This window comes from Mastomys coucha, unplaced genomic scaffold (genome assembly GCF_008632895.1).
Source record: "Mastomys coucha isolate ucsf_1 unplaced genomic scaffold, UCSF_Mcou_1 pScaffold18, whole genome shotgun sequence".
Taxonomy (NCBI): Eukaryota; Metazoa; Chordata; class Mammalia; order Rodentia; family Muridae; genus Mastomys; species Mastomys coucha.
This window is the reverse complement of record NW_022196900.1, coordinates 107,111,825-107,124,956: the sequence shown is the minus strand read 5'-3', so window position 1 is coordinate 107,124,956 and position 13,132 is coordinate 107,111,825. Positions and strand designations below refer to the sequence as shown.

At 53.5% G+C, this 13,132-nt stretch overlaps 1 protein-coding gene across 1 annotated transcript; it reads left to right on the top strand.

Annotated features, from left to right (window-relative positions):
• The first annotated feature begins 289 nt into the window (after positions 1-289).
• CUNH1orf167 (chromosome unknown C1orf167 homolog) lies at positions 290-12,904 on the top strand. The gene is made up of 8 exons (XM_031377046.1): positions 290-321; positions 1,305-1,701; positions 2,425-2,436; positions 2,562-2,605; positions 3,707-3,760; positions 5,186-5,361; positions 5,845-6,031; positions 12,252-12,904. Exons 1-8 carry the CDS (start codon positions 290-292, stop codon positions 12,613-12,615), a joined length of 1,266 nt encoding a protein of 421 aa, XP_031232906.1. The 3' UTR covers positions 12,616-12,904.
• The last annotated feature ends 228 nt before the right edge of the window (positions 12,905-13,132 follow it).

Below are 13,132 nucleotides of genomic sequence, written 5' to 3'. Positions count from 1 at the left end.
ATCCTAGAACTTGGGAAGGGGAGTTTGGTATCATCCTTGGCTGTACATAGTGAGTTTGGGGACAGCCTGGTGTACATTTAAAAACTCTCAAAACAGAAGAGAGACTGGAGAGATAACTTCCCAGCTCCGACATGATGGCTCATAACCATCTGTAACTCCAGTTTCTGGGGATCTGGCGTCCTTACATGGGCATGGTGGTGCATGACTTTAATCCAAGTACTTGGAAGGCAGTAGCAGGTGAACTTTCATGAGTAGCAGAGACCCCAAGAGACATATGCAGAGAGGGACCATGCCCAGAATAGCTGAGGATGTGGCCCAAGGGTATGAGAGGGAACAAGGCCCCGGGGCTAAGGCATCTTGTTCTCTCTCCACAGAGAGTACCCTTTCCCTGTTCCTATGCTGAGAATCTAACCCAGGGCCTCACATATACAGGTCAGTGCTTTACCCTGAGCTACACCTCAACCCAGCCCATCCAACTGAATGCACAGCTGTCCCCAAACCCATGGAACCAAGATATAAGGAAAATGTGCCCCCAAAGACTGCGGCTGTCCTGAGGCCATGTAAGAAGCTCACTGAGCCATGTAAGGCTGTGGCAGCAGGTCCTGTCCAGTCACCCTCCTAGCACCTTGGTGGCTCTAGAGCTTTGCTTCCTTAAGTCGGCCGGATTACTATAGCATCACCCACCCCAGGGGGAAGCTCTTGAGAAGGAAGGAAACATGGGACCTCAGGAGGGAGGGGTCCCAAAGGGAAGGGTCTTGGGAGGGCACCCGCCTCTGAAGGGTGGAGTTCCTGTACAATAGGCCTTAGGAATGTAAGTCCCTGGAGGATGAGCATCTGCGAGTAGCCTACAGGAAGTAGCCTACAGGAAGGCTTCAGAGGGACTGCAGAGAGGGCCCGGAACTTAAGAGCACTGGCTGTTTTTCCAGAGCATGCTGGTTCAAATTTCCAGCAGCCACAAGGCAGCTCACAACTGTCTTGTAACTCCAGTTCCAGGGGCCCTGACACATTCATACAGATATCAACGTAAGCAAAAAACCAATGCACATAAAATTAAAGAAAAAAAAAAGGCTACAGAGCTGGTCTAGCAAGGGTACAGAGAGCCCAAGAACAAATTCAGATCCTGATTCTTATGCCTGGAACAGGGCTCCAAGGCCCTGGGGTCTGCACTGTGGCCCCCCCCTCAGGCCTGTAGAGCTGAAGTCCTGACTCCTCCCACCAGGGGCCCCCCGCCATTCCCCAGCTCCGAGGCCTGGACACCTGAGGCCTGTCTTACCTGAGAAGGCATCACCTGGTTCTCACCCCAGGGTGTGGCTGTCGCTGTTCCTTCCAGAACTGAAGAGACCCTGGAGAAGCCTGGACATCAGCCTGGGTAGTGGAGGAGGACAGAGGATGCCCGTGTGCCAGGTCATCACATACTCCCAAGGCCCAGCGCGATGCCAGAAGCACTGCCAAGTCCAGAGTAACCTGGCTCGCCCACATTCCCACCTGGCCCTGGCCCTGAAGGACACAGCTGGCCGACTAGGTGACACAGGGCTGTGGCAGCAGACTAACCTACAGCTGCCAGCAGGGAGGTCCCAGGGGAGGACTCAAGAGCCCTTTGTACAACAGAGTAACCTGTGCTTCCGAGGGACCAGCCCCCATCTACAGAACAGCGGCCTGCCACCGGCTGGCCCATCCTCCCACCAGAAGCAGACACTCCAGGTCGCAGACACCCTCTGCTTAGACTTGAGGCTCTCTGTGTGCTTGGCACCTCCTGATGGGTGCACATGGCCTGGCCCCAGGCCCTGGTGTAGTTCAGGGAGCTGGGCACCCAGGCTTGCGGGGGAGCCCCTCACCTTGGAGGACCTGTCTGTCTCTGCCCACAGTCAGTCTCAGGCCTCATCCCCTTCCTCCTGCAGTACTGCCCACTGGCCGCTGGACTCCATCCAACACCTAGAACCCGAGGCAACCCGTTTAGAGAGCCAGACATGCTGGGAGCACCCAGGCCTTAGCCAGAGAGGAGCCCGCAACTGTGGTAGCCAGTCAACTCCTGCCCACCGTTGGCCCAGCCACTCTAGGGAGAGTATGAGCTTCCTGGAGACTCTGGGGGTCCGAGCTAGAGTCTCTGAGTCCCCTATATACAAGCCCCTGTCACACGAGGCCACTCCGGGAACACTGGCTGGGGATTTCTCTGACTCAGACCAGGAGGTTCTTCCTACCCAGCACCTTGGTGCAAGAGAGAGGGATCCGCCAGGCCTTCTATGTAACAAGAGGCACAGAGGGCACTTCACTGTCACACACAAGACCCAGAGCAAAGAGACCAGACTTGAATCTACAGCCGTCTTCCATGTCCTGCCTAGGCAGGCAGGAAGAGAGAAGGCCCCACAGGAAAAAGCAGGCAGGGATGGGGACAGGATGGCCTCCTGCCCATCAAATACAGCTTAGAGCACTTTGCAGGTAAGAGGCCTCTGGAGGCTGGGGGGCAGGGCACTCTCGGAAGATGGGCTGGGCTGAAGTTATCACTCCTACTCTTTAGTTTGAGAACTGTCATGTCTTTTCTTTTTGTGTCTTTTGTTCTGTAGAACGAGGCTCAAAGCATTGTGACCCTGGACTCCCAGGCAGCTTGGTAAGTCCCTGCTGTGTGGGAGTGGGGGTGGAGTTGGGACTACGTTAGCTTCTGACCCATCTGCCTGTATCACAGGGACTCGATGAAGTTAGGCATCTGATGGCAGAGCCTTGGCAGGATTTCAGGAGGATAGAACTGTCCCTCATGGGAAATCAGGGGCCTCCAGGGCCCAGGAACTATGGACCCAGAACTTGTATGCTCGTGGGTTTGGATCACTGGGAACTGTCAACATCAATGCACTGGGGACATTATCCTCTCTCTGGGAGTTCCCTGCTCTCTGGGAGTCCAAGTATCCAGAGGGTTCTTTGGGTCTTCTGCTATGGAAGAGGACATCATCTTCCTGATTACTGGAAGAGTCAGTAGAATGGTGTCCTGGGGAAGCCGAGAATTGTTCCTCCCCCCTCCCATCCCCATCAGTCCTGTTCTGTCTCCAGCTGGAAGCTGCTGTCCAAAAGTTTCAGAGTCTGGAGGCATTTGTCACAGAGGCGCCAGGCAGTGGCTAAGGCCACAGCCACGAAACACAGGCAGCTGATTCGAAAGTGCCTCAGAGAACTGCGCTGGGTCCTATGGCTCCAGGAGGCCCGATTGGAGGCAGCTTGGGGGCAGGCAACAAGCAAAGGCCCTGGTAGCCCGGAGCTTCCGAGAGGTCTGGGTTCTCCAGCTTGTGGTTTGTGGGTGGTATGTCTGAGAGGAGATCACTTTACTGAAAGGGGGCGCCTGCTGCAGGTTGCAGCTCATAATCATCTGCTAGGGTTTTTGTTGTTGTTGTTGTTATTTGCTAGCTTGGGCTGAGAGGATGTGTGGGTGTTCTTCCTCTTTGGGTACTGAGTAAGGAAGGGTGGAAGGTTTGGCTCCAAAGGAAAGCTCTGCTTCATTCATCCATTCCCAGGACATGGGGTAGCCTCATGACTCAGGCCAGAGCTTTGGTAAAGGATTGTGACTCCCACTTGCCTCTCCCTATTGCTCTCTTGGGAGCCTCATCCCAAGCTTCAGCCAGCATCCTTTTGCCCCTTGTCTTTTGACCCAGTGGAGACGTGTGGCTTTGCAGCAGAACCCGGAGCGACCTCATACCCAGGCTGCGCCAACATTCCTTGCTTCTAGGGGGAGCCTTTCCTTGGAGACAAAAGCAGCCACAGATCTTACCTGGAGATGCAGGTAAGCTTGGACACCAAAACTGGGCAATGTGGCCTTAGGCAGCTGGGGGCCTGTCCTCCCCCTGCCCTCTGCCCTGCCCCTGCCCCTGCCTACCAGCTTCTTCCACCTAGAGCCAGGATGAGGACAAAGAGTTGGTCAAAAAAAAATACCAGTCATGACACCATTTATAATTATAAAAAAAAGGACAGTCGGGGCCCCGCCTAACCACGTGGTAAGCTGTTGAGTTACCAGCCTTGATAGTGTTTGTTTGTTTGTTTGTTTTTTGAGACAGGGTTTCTCTGTGTAGCCCTGGCTGTCCTGGAACTCACTCTGTAGACCAGGCTGGCCTCGAACTCAGAAATCCACCTGCCTCTGCCTCCCAAGTGCTGGGATTAAAGGCGTGTCCACCCGGCTGATAGTGTTTGTTTTATTATTTATGTTTTATACTTATTTTTATTTGTGTATGTGTACTTTAATGGTTGTATTCACACCACATACATGAGGTTCCCACAGAGTCCAGAAGAAGGCAGTGGATCCCCTGGAACTGGAGTTATAGGTGGTTTGTGTGCCTACAGATGTGAGTCTTCATAATGGAACCTGGGTCCTCTACAAGATCAGCCAGCGTTCTTAACCACTGAGCCATCTTTCCAGCTACTATACATCTGTAGGCTTTTTTTTTTTTTTTTTTTTAGATTTCATACTCTCATGTTGATCCCCTGCCCCCAGCAAGAGCGTTTAACACTGGAAGTGACCTAATGACCTAGACAGGATGAATGACATGAGGGATGAATAGTAACTTGTTGGGGGATGAAGGGACCTGGGTACCACACAAAGGGAACAGGGTGTGCAAAGGCCTCAGCAGGAGCATAATGACTCCAGGAGCCAGTGTATTAGTAAAAGCTCATAGTCCCAACTGCTCAGAAGGTGGAGGCAGGGGGATTGCTTGAGTTCAGGAATTCAAGGCCATCTTAGGCAATGTAGGAAGACCAAATACATTAAGGAGAAAAGCATCAATAATGAGCATTTTGAGGGGCCTGGAAATGTTCTGAGACGACTGGAAAAGGTGTTTGGGGTCAGGTCCCACGTAGCCTGGGGGGCCATGGGGAGGAGCTGAGCTTTTAGGAGTAGAATGAGACACCCCAGGAGGCTGAGCAGGTATGTAAGACGATTGGACTCAGGATGAAGGAAACGTGCCAGTGGTCAGTGAGTCAGAACCAGCAGGATGAGTGGAGCAAGGGTGGGTGTGGGAGGCCAGGCAGGAGCATGCTGGGTCCTCCAGATACTCGGGGATGACATTTGTGGCCTGAGCCACAGTCTCTCACAGCCTTCCACCTTATAGATGAGAAACGGAGGCTCAGAAAGGCGAAGGCCGAGGCTCCTGAAGTGTGTGCGTGTCAGGAGCACGTGGCTGGCTGCTGCCAAGGGCGGTTTTCCTCCACACTGTAGGTGCTTTAGGGCCTGGCAATGGTTCGTGCAAAGAGGGGCCCAGCACAGAAGACATCTGGCCCACCGAAGAGTGAGGACCTTAAGGATTTGCCTGAGGCAGTGGATGGAGATGAAGTGGCTCCAGGCCTCCGTTGTCACAAAAGTGACTCAATTGGCCCTCTACTGGCAGAAGGCAGGTGAGCCTGTGGGAAACACAGGGGATCCCTTCTCTCCAACCAGAGCCCCCATTAGCCCAGTGGAACTCAGAAAAAAATGCTATAGTGGGAGAGGACTTTGCTGAGCTGGGCCTTTGGGGGTGGGAGGAAAATTGCCAGTACTAGAGGTCTGGGAGGAGTTCCCAGAGGGAGCAAACCTTGGCCGGGCCACATCCCTGTCTCCATGTAAGCTGTTCTGGGCGGGGGACTTTGCTGGCTTAGCACTGGGCCATCACACATTCTGCTCAGAAAGCGTGTGGCTCTCTGCTCAGAAAGCCTCTAGTGTGAGGTAGGACACATACAGTCCCTTCCTCAGCTGGGGAACGTGGGGTCTGAAGGCAACCTTATGGGGAGCATGTGGAGGACACAGGAAGGCAGTGCCATGGTGGGGAGGCCCAGGAGGCCTGAGACTGCAGCTATACATTTGTGAACAGGAGCTCTAACCACTTCCTGCCTTCTTCCCAGGGAATGAGGTTCTCAACGGCTTGGTCCCAGGAACTGCCATGGCCCAGTGCCTGGAGACAGTAGCCCAGGCCCAACAGCTCTCCAAGGGGCCAGCTCAGTGTTCCCCGTGGGAAATCTGCCAAAAGGTGGCCCTGTACCAGACCCTGCTGCTCTGGAGGACCCAATTCTCCCAGCACCAGCGAGCTGTGTAAGCGTCTGGAAGCCGATGACCCAAGGTCAGCCCAGTGCATGACCCGTGTCCTTTAGAGCCTGGTCAACAATCCCAGCCTTCCCATGGCCTTGACAGGAGCCCTGACTTGATACATTGTGTGGCCCAGCAGATATCAGGCTCTGGGAGGTGGCACCATGGGACCCTGTCTCACAGTGGCCAAGCAGAAAGCTCCTGGGCCACTGCCCCCAGCTGCCTGGGCAAGGACTCTGAGACCAGGCTGATAGTTAGCTCTGGGGAGGCTGGGGTCATAAGAGGTCAGCTTCTCACCTAGGCTGTCTTGGAGAATAAGCCAGCAGTTTCCTACTTAAGAATGGAAATTCTAAGCCAGGCGGTGGTGGTGCACGCCTTTAATCCCATCACTTGGGAGGCAGAGGCAGGCGGATTTCTGAGTTCGAGGCCAGCCTGGTTGGTCTACAGGAGTTCCAGGACAGCCAGAGCTATACAGAGAAACCCTGTCTCGAAAAAAACCAAAAAAAAAAACCAAAAAAAAAAAAAAAAGAATTCTGTTCTAGCAAGCATAGTGGCACATAGTTCAGGATGACTACACACTCTTGGCAATCCTCCTGCTTCAGCTTCCTGAATGGTGGAAGTAGAATCATGAGCTACCTTGCCTGGCTTGTGTTTTTTGACTGTTTCTGGTTTCAGTTTGTTTTGCTTTGATTTGCATTGTTTTCAGGAAAAGTGTTTTGTTTTGCTTTGCTTTGTTTTTGTTTTAACCCACAAGAGGGCAGTGGGTTGGGCAATGACTAGAGTAGCATGTTTGTGTCTTTTGTGGGGCTGGGCATCAGGACCTCAGACTCATCCCCCTAAGCATGCGTCCACCACTGAGCTCCGACATCGTTATTTCTTGAAGCTCCGAGTGATCCCTTGGTTTCCACTGGCTACAGTCTGCCAGCTGAGTTCTCTCACAGCAGGCCTGTCCCAGTCATGGGTGCTAGGAGTCCCAGGGACTCACCCGCCTCCCTCCCTGTCCCCTCCAGCTCCTTCATGCATGCAGAAGCGGGTTCTGCAGCACATCCTGAGTCAGTGGCACTTGAGGGTCTGGGGTTCAGACCCTCCCTCAAGTGACATGAAGACCATGTTAGCCCTGGAGGCATGGGGCAGCAGCCCAAGATGGGAGGCCTGGCTGGGCTGCAGAACATCAGGAGGGGCACTGGAGAAGGTGAGGGGCTGGAGTGGGGTGGAGATGAGGAGACCCAGGATTCATCCCTCCTCCCCAGCTGCCTAGGGCCCCCACCCTCCTGGAGACCTTTCTGAGAGCAGCCAGGTGGCAGAACAGGGGCTGTGCCTTCTTCCCTGGCAGGTGCAGCTCCGGCAGACTCTGGATGCAGCGAGGTTGTACTGGTGTACCCTCCAGAGGCAGTAGGAACCCCTCCCCAGGAAGGGGGAGCCCCACTGTCCATTGTGTAGTGGGATCATTGCTTCCTGACGGCTCCTCTGACCCATCCTTGGCCTTCCCATCAGCAGCCCCGTGGAGTGTGCATGTTCAGGGGGCTCCCTGCTCACAGACCAGTCAGCATGCTCTCCCCCCCACCCCCCGCCCCGAATCTCATGCACTCTCCTGCTGTGAGGGGTGTGAGTTGGGCAAGGCACTCTATAGCGTCAGTCCATTTCTCTCCAGAAGCTCTCACAGGGCGGGACTTGAGAGGGGACTGCCTACATCCCTTTGTCTTATGCCTCTGGCTGTGTGATTTAGGACAAGTTACCTAACTTCTCTGTGCCTCTGCTTTCCTATCTGTAAAATGAGATCAATTACACAGTTACAGCACCAACCCTGATGGCTGAGCACTGGGCATCGGAGGTTGAGGGCCCTTTTGTAGTCCTGTCACCTGTCATTGTGTCCTTTAGAAAGGCCCCAGACCCTTCTAATCTGTTCATCAGAGCTGGGAAGAGAGCCACCTAGGCCATCCCTGTTACTGAGGGGAGGGAGGAAGAGGTGAGGCTGGCCTAAGGGCTGTGCTCAGAGTGGCTATTCCCCTTCCTCCCCAGTGTCTTCCTCCGCTGGAGCTGCTGGACTGCAGCTCAAGGGGAGAGCTAGCTGCTCACTGGGCCTGGAATTGGACCTGTGGGGCTGTGATGGGTCTGTGGAGGCAGCGGCTAGTGCAGTGGTGAACAGTGCAGGAGAGTCCAGGAGCAAGGCCAGGGACTGGTGTGAGTGGCCCTGAGCCACCGGCTCTCCTGCTGACAGAGGGAGCCAAGGACTGGGTGGGGACATCTGGGAGAGGAGAAGAAGGCCAGGGTCCCTTAGTGACACTGTTCCAGAGCCATCTCAGAGCCCAGGATTGGATCACAGAGGATACACCTAGGACTGGGTCTCTGCTCTTTCATCTTGTGCTGCGTGGATCCTGAACAAGCCACTTAAGTACTCTTAGCCTGTGCTCAGCCGGCCATCTGTAAACCAGGAGTGAGACTGTGCACACTTCACTAAGCACCCGTGGGATGCTATCAGATAGTCTACAGCAAGCCCTGGGCCGGAATATCAGCCCCTCCCTCTTCTCCGTCACCTTTGCCTTGCCTGGCCTCCATGTGTTGTTGGGTCTAAGCTCTAAGGTCCAGGAAGACAGAGTCCTGGTGCTCTCAGTGAGGGTAGCAGAGGTAGGCTTGCTGAGCAAGCAGCCTCACGAATCCCCTCTAGCTTCCCAGAATCCTAGCTCCGAACAAAGGAGATCTCTATCTTTGTCCTCCCTTTGACCCCAGCCAAGTTGTAGTCACATCTCCAGGAGGGTCCCACCCCTTCCTGAGCAACAAATAGGGCCCGACATTTTATGTAACTAATTAGCTTCGGTTCTGGGGATAGAATCCAGCGCTCCAGTCTCCCACAGAGCCACACTCCCAGCACCATTAGTTTTAATTACTTAGTTAATTAGTGGGTTGTGTGTGTGCCTCAGCTCCTGGTGGAAGTCAGTTCTCCCTATCACATACATGAGTCCAGGGTATTCAACTCAGGATGCCAGCTTATACTTTTAAACCACAGACTTTTAGCATCTCACAGAGCAAGAGGGAGTCCAACAGCTTAGGACCCTCACCCCCTCAGCTTCTTTCTCTCCCATCGGGCTGCCAGTGAGGGGTCATCCAGGGCTGGAGCTACATTGGAAAGCTCTGTGGGGGCCAGGCACCTACTTCTTATGTTCCCTTGTGGGGTGCTGGTAAGTCTCACCACGGGGCATCTCTGCAGAACCCACTCATCCAGGGTTTCCGGCCCAAAGCTCCTATCTCTTTAGAACCTAATCCTGTACTTACTGAATCATCTTGCTGGCTCATTGGCAGCCACTTTCAGTGTCCTGTACGCCCACCTGTTGCAGCAATGAACAGTTAGGCAGACTGTTTCAGACAGCCGTGTCCTGCCCACTGGGGGCTTCTCCAGCTCAATACTTGTCTATCAGGAATGAACGTCAAATCTTCTGGTTTTAAAAGAAATCTAAATTTTTAAAAAGAGACTTTTCTTCTCTCTCTCTCTCTCTCTCTCTCTCTCTCTCTCTCTCTTACTCTCTTTCTCTGTCTGTCTCTCCCTCCTTCCCTCCCTCCTTCCTTCCTTCTCTCTCTTCCTTCCTTCCTTCCTTTCTTTCTTTCTCTCTCTCTTCCTCTCTCTCTCTCTCTCTCTCTCTCTCTTTCTTTCTTTCTTTCTTTTGTTCTTTTTCTTTTTTGGTTTTTCGAGACAGGGTTTCTCTGTGTAGCCCTGGCTGTCCTGGAACTCACTCTGTAGACCAGGCTGGACTGGAACTCAGAAATCTGCTTGCCTCTGCCTCTCAAGTGCTGGCATTAAAGCCATCCCTGCCAGGCTTATTTTCTTTTTAATCATGAATGCATCTGTGTATTTGTGTGAATGTAGGCCACATGCCTGCTAGTGCCCTCAGAGACCGCTGGCATCAGATCCCTGAAGCTGGGGTTAGAGGCAGATGCAGTTGTGAGCCACTTGATGCAGGTGCTGGAAATGGAACCCAGGCCTCTAGAAAAGTAAGACAGGCTCTACTGCAGAGCCATCTCACCAGCCCCGCAGACCTAGATTTAAAGTTTATTTTATTATTGTTTGTTTAAAGACAAGGTCTCTTGTGGCCAAGACTCACCCCCAGTTTGCTGTGTAGCTGACTCAGGGTTACTTTGAACTCTCGATCCTCCTACACCCATCTTTCAAGTGCTAGGATTATAGTCCCGTGACACCATGCCTGGATTGTGCAGTACTGGAGATCGAACGCAGGGCTTTATACACAGGAGACAAAGCATGGAAACAGAACTATATACCCAGCCTCGAGACTTTTAAAACTCTGAATTCTTCCAGTGCCTAAAAACATTGTCAAAATCTTCAACAAAAATCTGGGAATGGCATTTGCTGGGGAGTGTGGGTTTAGCATGGGCAACATTCTGGGTTCAGTGCCCAGCACCAAGAAAAAGAAAACAAAATAAACAGAGCCTCAACTTCCTAAATACAGTACCTGGTGACCGAAAGCATTTTAGCCAGGCAGATGGAATATAGGGCAGACAGAGGGCTGGCTGAGCAGGGCACAAGGGAAGGGGCTGGGGAGTCCCCAGTGGCCCCAGGGCAGCAGTTTCTCTGTGCACAGTCCCAGAGGTGGGGGCAAGTTCACCCCCAGGTTCTTCAGAAGGTTGTGTCCGGGGCCTGGCAGCAGGCTGTAGGTGAGATGTCTTCAGAGGTAGGGCTTGTACAGTAGGAGGGGTCTTCCCTTACCACCTGGGAAAGCAGGAGCCCAGGGCACAGAAGGCTCTGGGGATTCTGGCGCGAGGCCTGGGACTCAGGCGAGGTAGAGAACTGAAGAGAAGGTTGGACTGAGGCAGAGGCGGTGCTCAGTAGCCTCTCGTCCCTTTGGGGGTTGGTAATAAGCCTCACCGTTCACCTCCTGACCAGGCCAGTCCTCTGACTTCAACAGGCCAGTGAAGGGCACAGAGGTAAATGCTCCTGCTAGCTGTGAGGAGGCTCAGACCCTCAATCCTCCAAAAGCGTCCAGAAGAGGGTGGAATCATATCGCTCGGGCTGGCCTCCAGCTCCCTGTGGTTAGCCAAGGATAGCTTTGAATCTTGATCTTCCTGCCTCTGTATAGGGTGTGCTGGGCTTATGGGCATAAGCCACCATGCCTAGCTTGCTTGGTGCTAAGGATTGGACCCCAGGCTTTGCACATGTTAGGAAAGCACTTTACCAATTTAGTTAGATTCCTAGCCTTGCAAAGTCTTCATGCCTAGGCTAGCCTCAGAACCCCCCCAACCCCCTGCTTCAGTGCTGAGACCACAGGCATGTCTGCAGGTATCATTTTGAATAAACACGAAACCCAACTGAGAACCGACACCCCGCTCCCCACTCCCCACTCCCTGCAGCTATTTCCAGGCCTAGTGTGACCGTGTGAGGCACATAGGAGTGGCCCAGGAGCAGCATGAAGACTTCCAGGGCAGCCCGAGGAGAGACCTGGGGACATACTCCATAGCTTGCAGGAGACCTGTAGAGCAGGGACCCTGGCACAACACCAGGGTATGGATGGCCTTTGTCCTGGGCTGGAGAAGCACAGTGGAGTTGTCAGGCAGCTGTGGGGGACCCGGGCCTAACAGGCTTTTGTGGTGTGGCATGAGGCCCTGCAGCAGGCGGGAAAGAGAGCTCGTCTTGGCCTCAGCCCAGGTGGCCCCGAGCTGGATCCTGTGGCTGTACCAGTCCTGCCTAGGCCAGGTCCCCCAGGCTCATACTGCCCAGCAGCTGACAACCCGGTGAGTGCCCGAGGCCAGGTGCAACCTCACACCATGCTTCCAGCTTGGGTTTTGAACTTGGACTTTGGTAATGGGGAGCAGGCTGAGTGGTGCCTGTCTGAGGGTCTGGCTGTCAGGAGGACAGAGATATTCTGGTCTTTGGAGTGGATCCCAATCCTGTCACTTTCTAGTGTGACCCATCCTTGGAAAAGCTCCTAACTTTAACTACCTCGCCTTTAGCCTGGGCAAATGTGCGCATGCACTCAACAGAAGTGGGCAGTGCCCTGGCATTTGCCAGGGGAGGGAATGGAATGTAGGTGTTAGGACTGCCCTTTCTGTCCCTTGAATGGGGACAGGATGGTTGTCCCTGATGTGTGATATTTTCCCCCTTCTGGCACTTGCCATGCATATTTAGTGGATTATCCAGAATAGGGACGGGAGGGGCCGGGCTGAGCATTTGCCTTTGGCAGACCCTCGAATCCTGGCTCTGATAGGGCTCCTTTTTCTCCAGGGTCCCAGGGGTCTGGATGCAGTTAGCAGCCCAGGCTTATGTCCAACAAGCTGATATCACCCAATGCTGGCAGAGGCTTCGGTGCCTCCTTAGGACGCAGTGGGTTCAGTCTCAGTCGACTCTGTTCAAACAGAAGCTGGAGCCACAGAGCCAGGCACAGGGCATGGACTTAGGGCACTGCCTGAGGCTGGCCAGCAGAGGACACCACCTGCTACTGATGGACACCCCAAACCTTTGTATGCAGGTGAGTTGGGTCCATGTGTATGTGTGTGTGTGGGGGTGTATATGTGTGTGGAGGGAGTCAACTTTCCAAAACAAAACTTTAAAATCACTTGGTTTCTGCCGACAATGGGATCGTGGCTAGACACTTCACTTCTCCAGGGACAAACATGTTTACAGACACCACACAACCAGTTCAGGGTGGCCAACAACATGGTGGAGGCAGGAGAACCCATTAGCAAACGTCTTGAGTGACAGCCCTATGCAGGTCTGCTTTCAAAGGGCCTCTTTCTATTAAGGAGATGGACACTGTTTAAAAGTGTTGGGCATGGTATTATTGCAGGGCTTTAATCCCAGCACTAGGAAGGCAGAGGCAGACAGAGGCCAGATCTCTGTGAGTTTGAAGCTAGCTAGGGGTGCATGATGAAACTATCATGGGTCAGTAGGGTGTCTGAGTGGATGAAGACACTTGCCATGCCAACCCAGTGACTTGATTTATCATTATAACTAATGTAAAGGTGAAGGAGATAATAAACTCCAGAGTTGTCCTCTGGCTTCCATGTGAACCAAGGCATGCGTGCCCTCCGTACACACATGAAGGAAGCCGAGCTCCTAGCTCTGAAGGAAGCCGAGCTCCTAGCTTCACTTCATCTCGTGGGAGC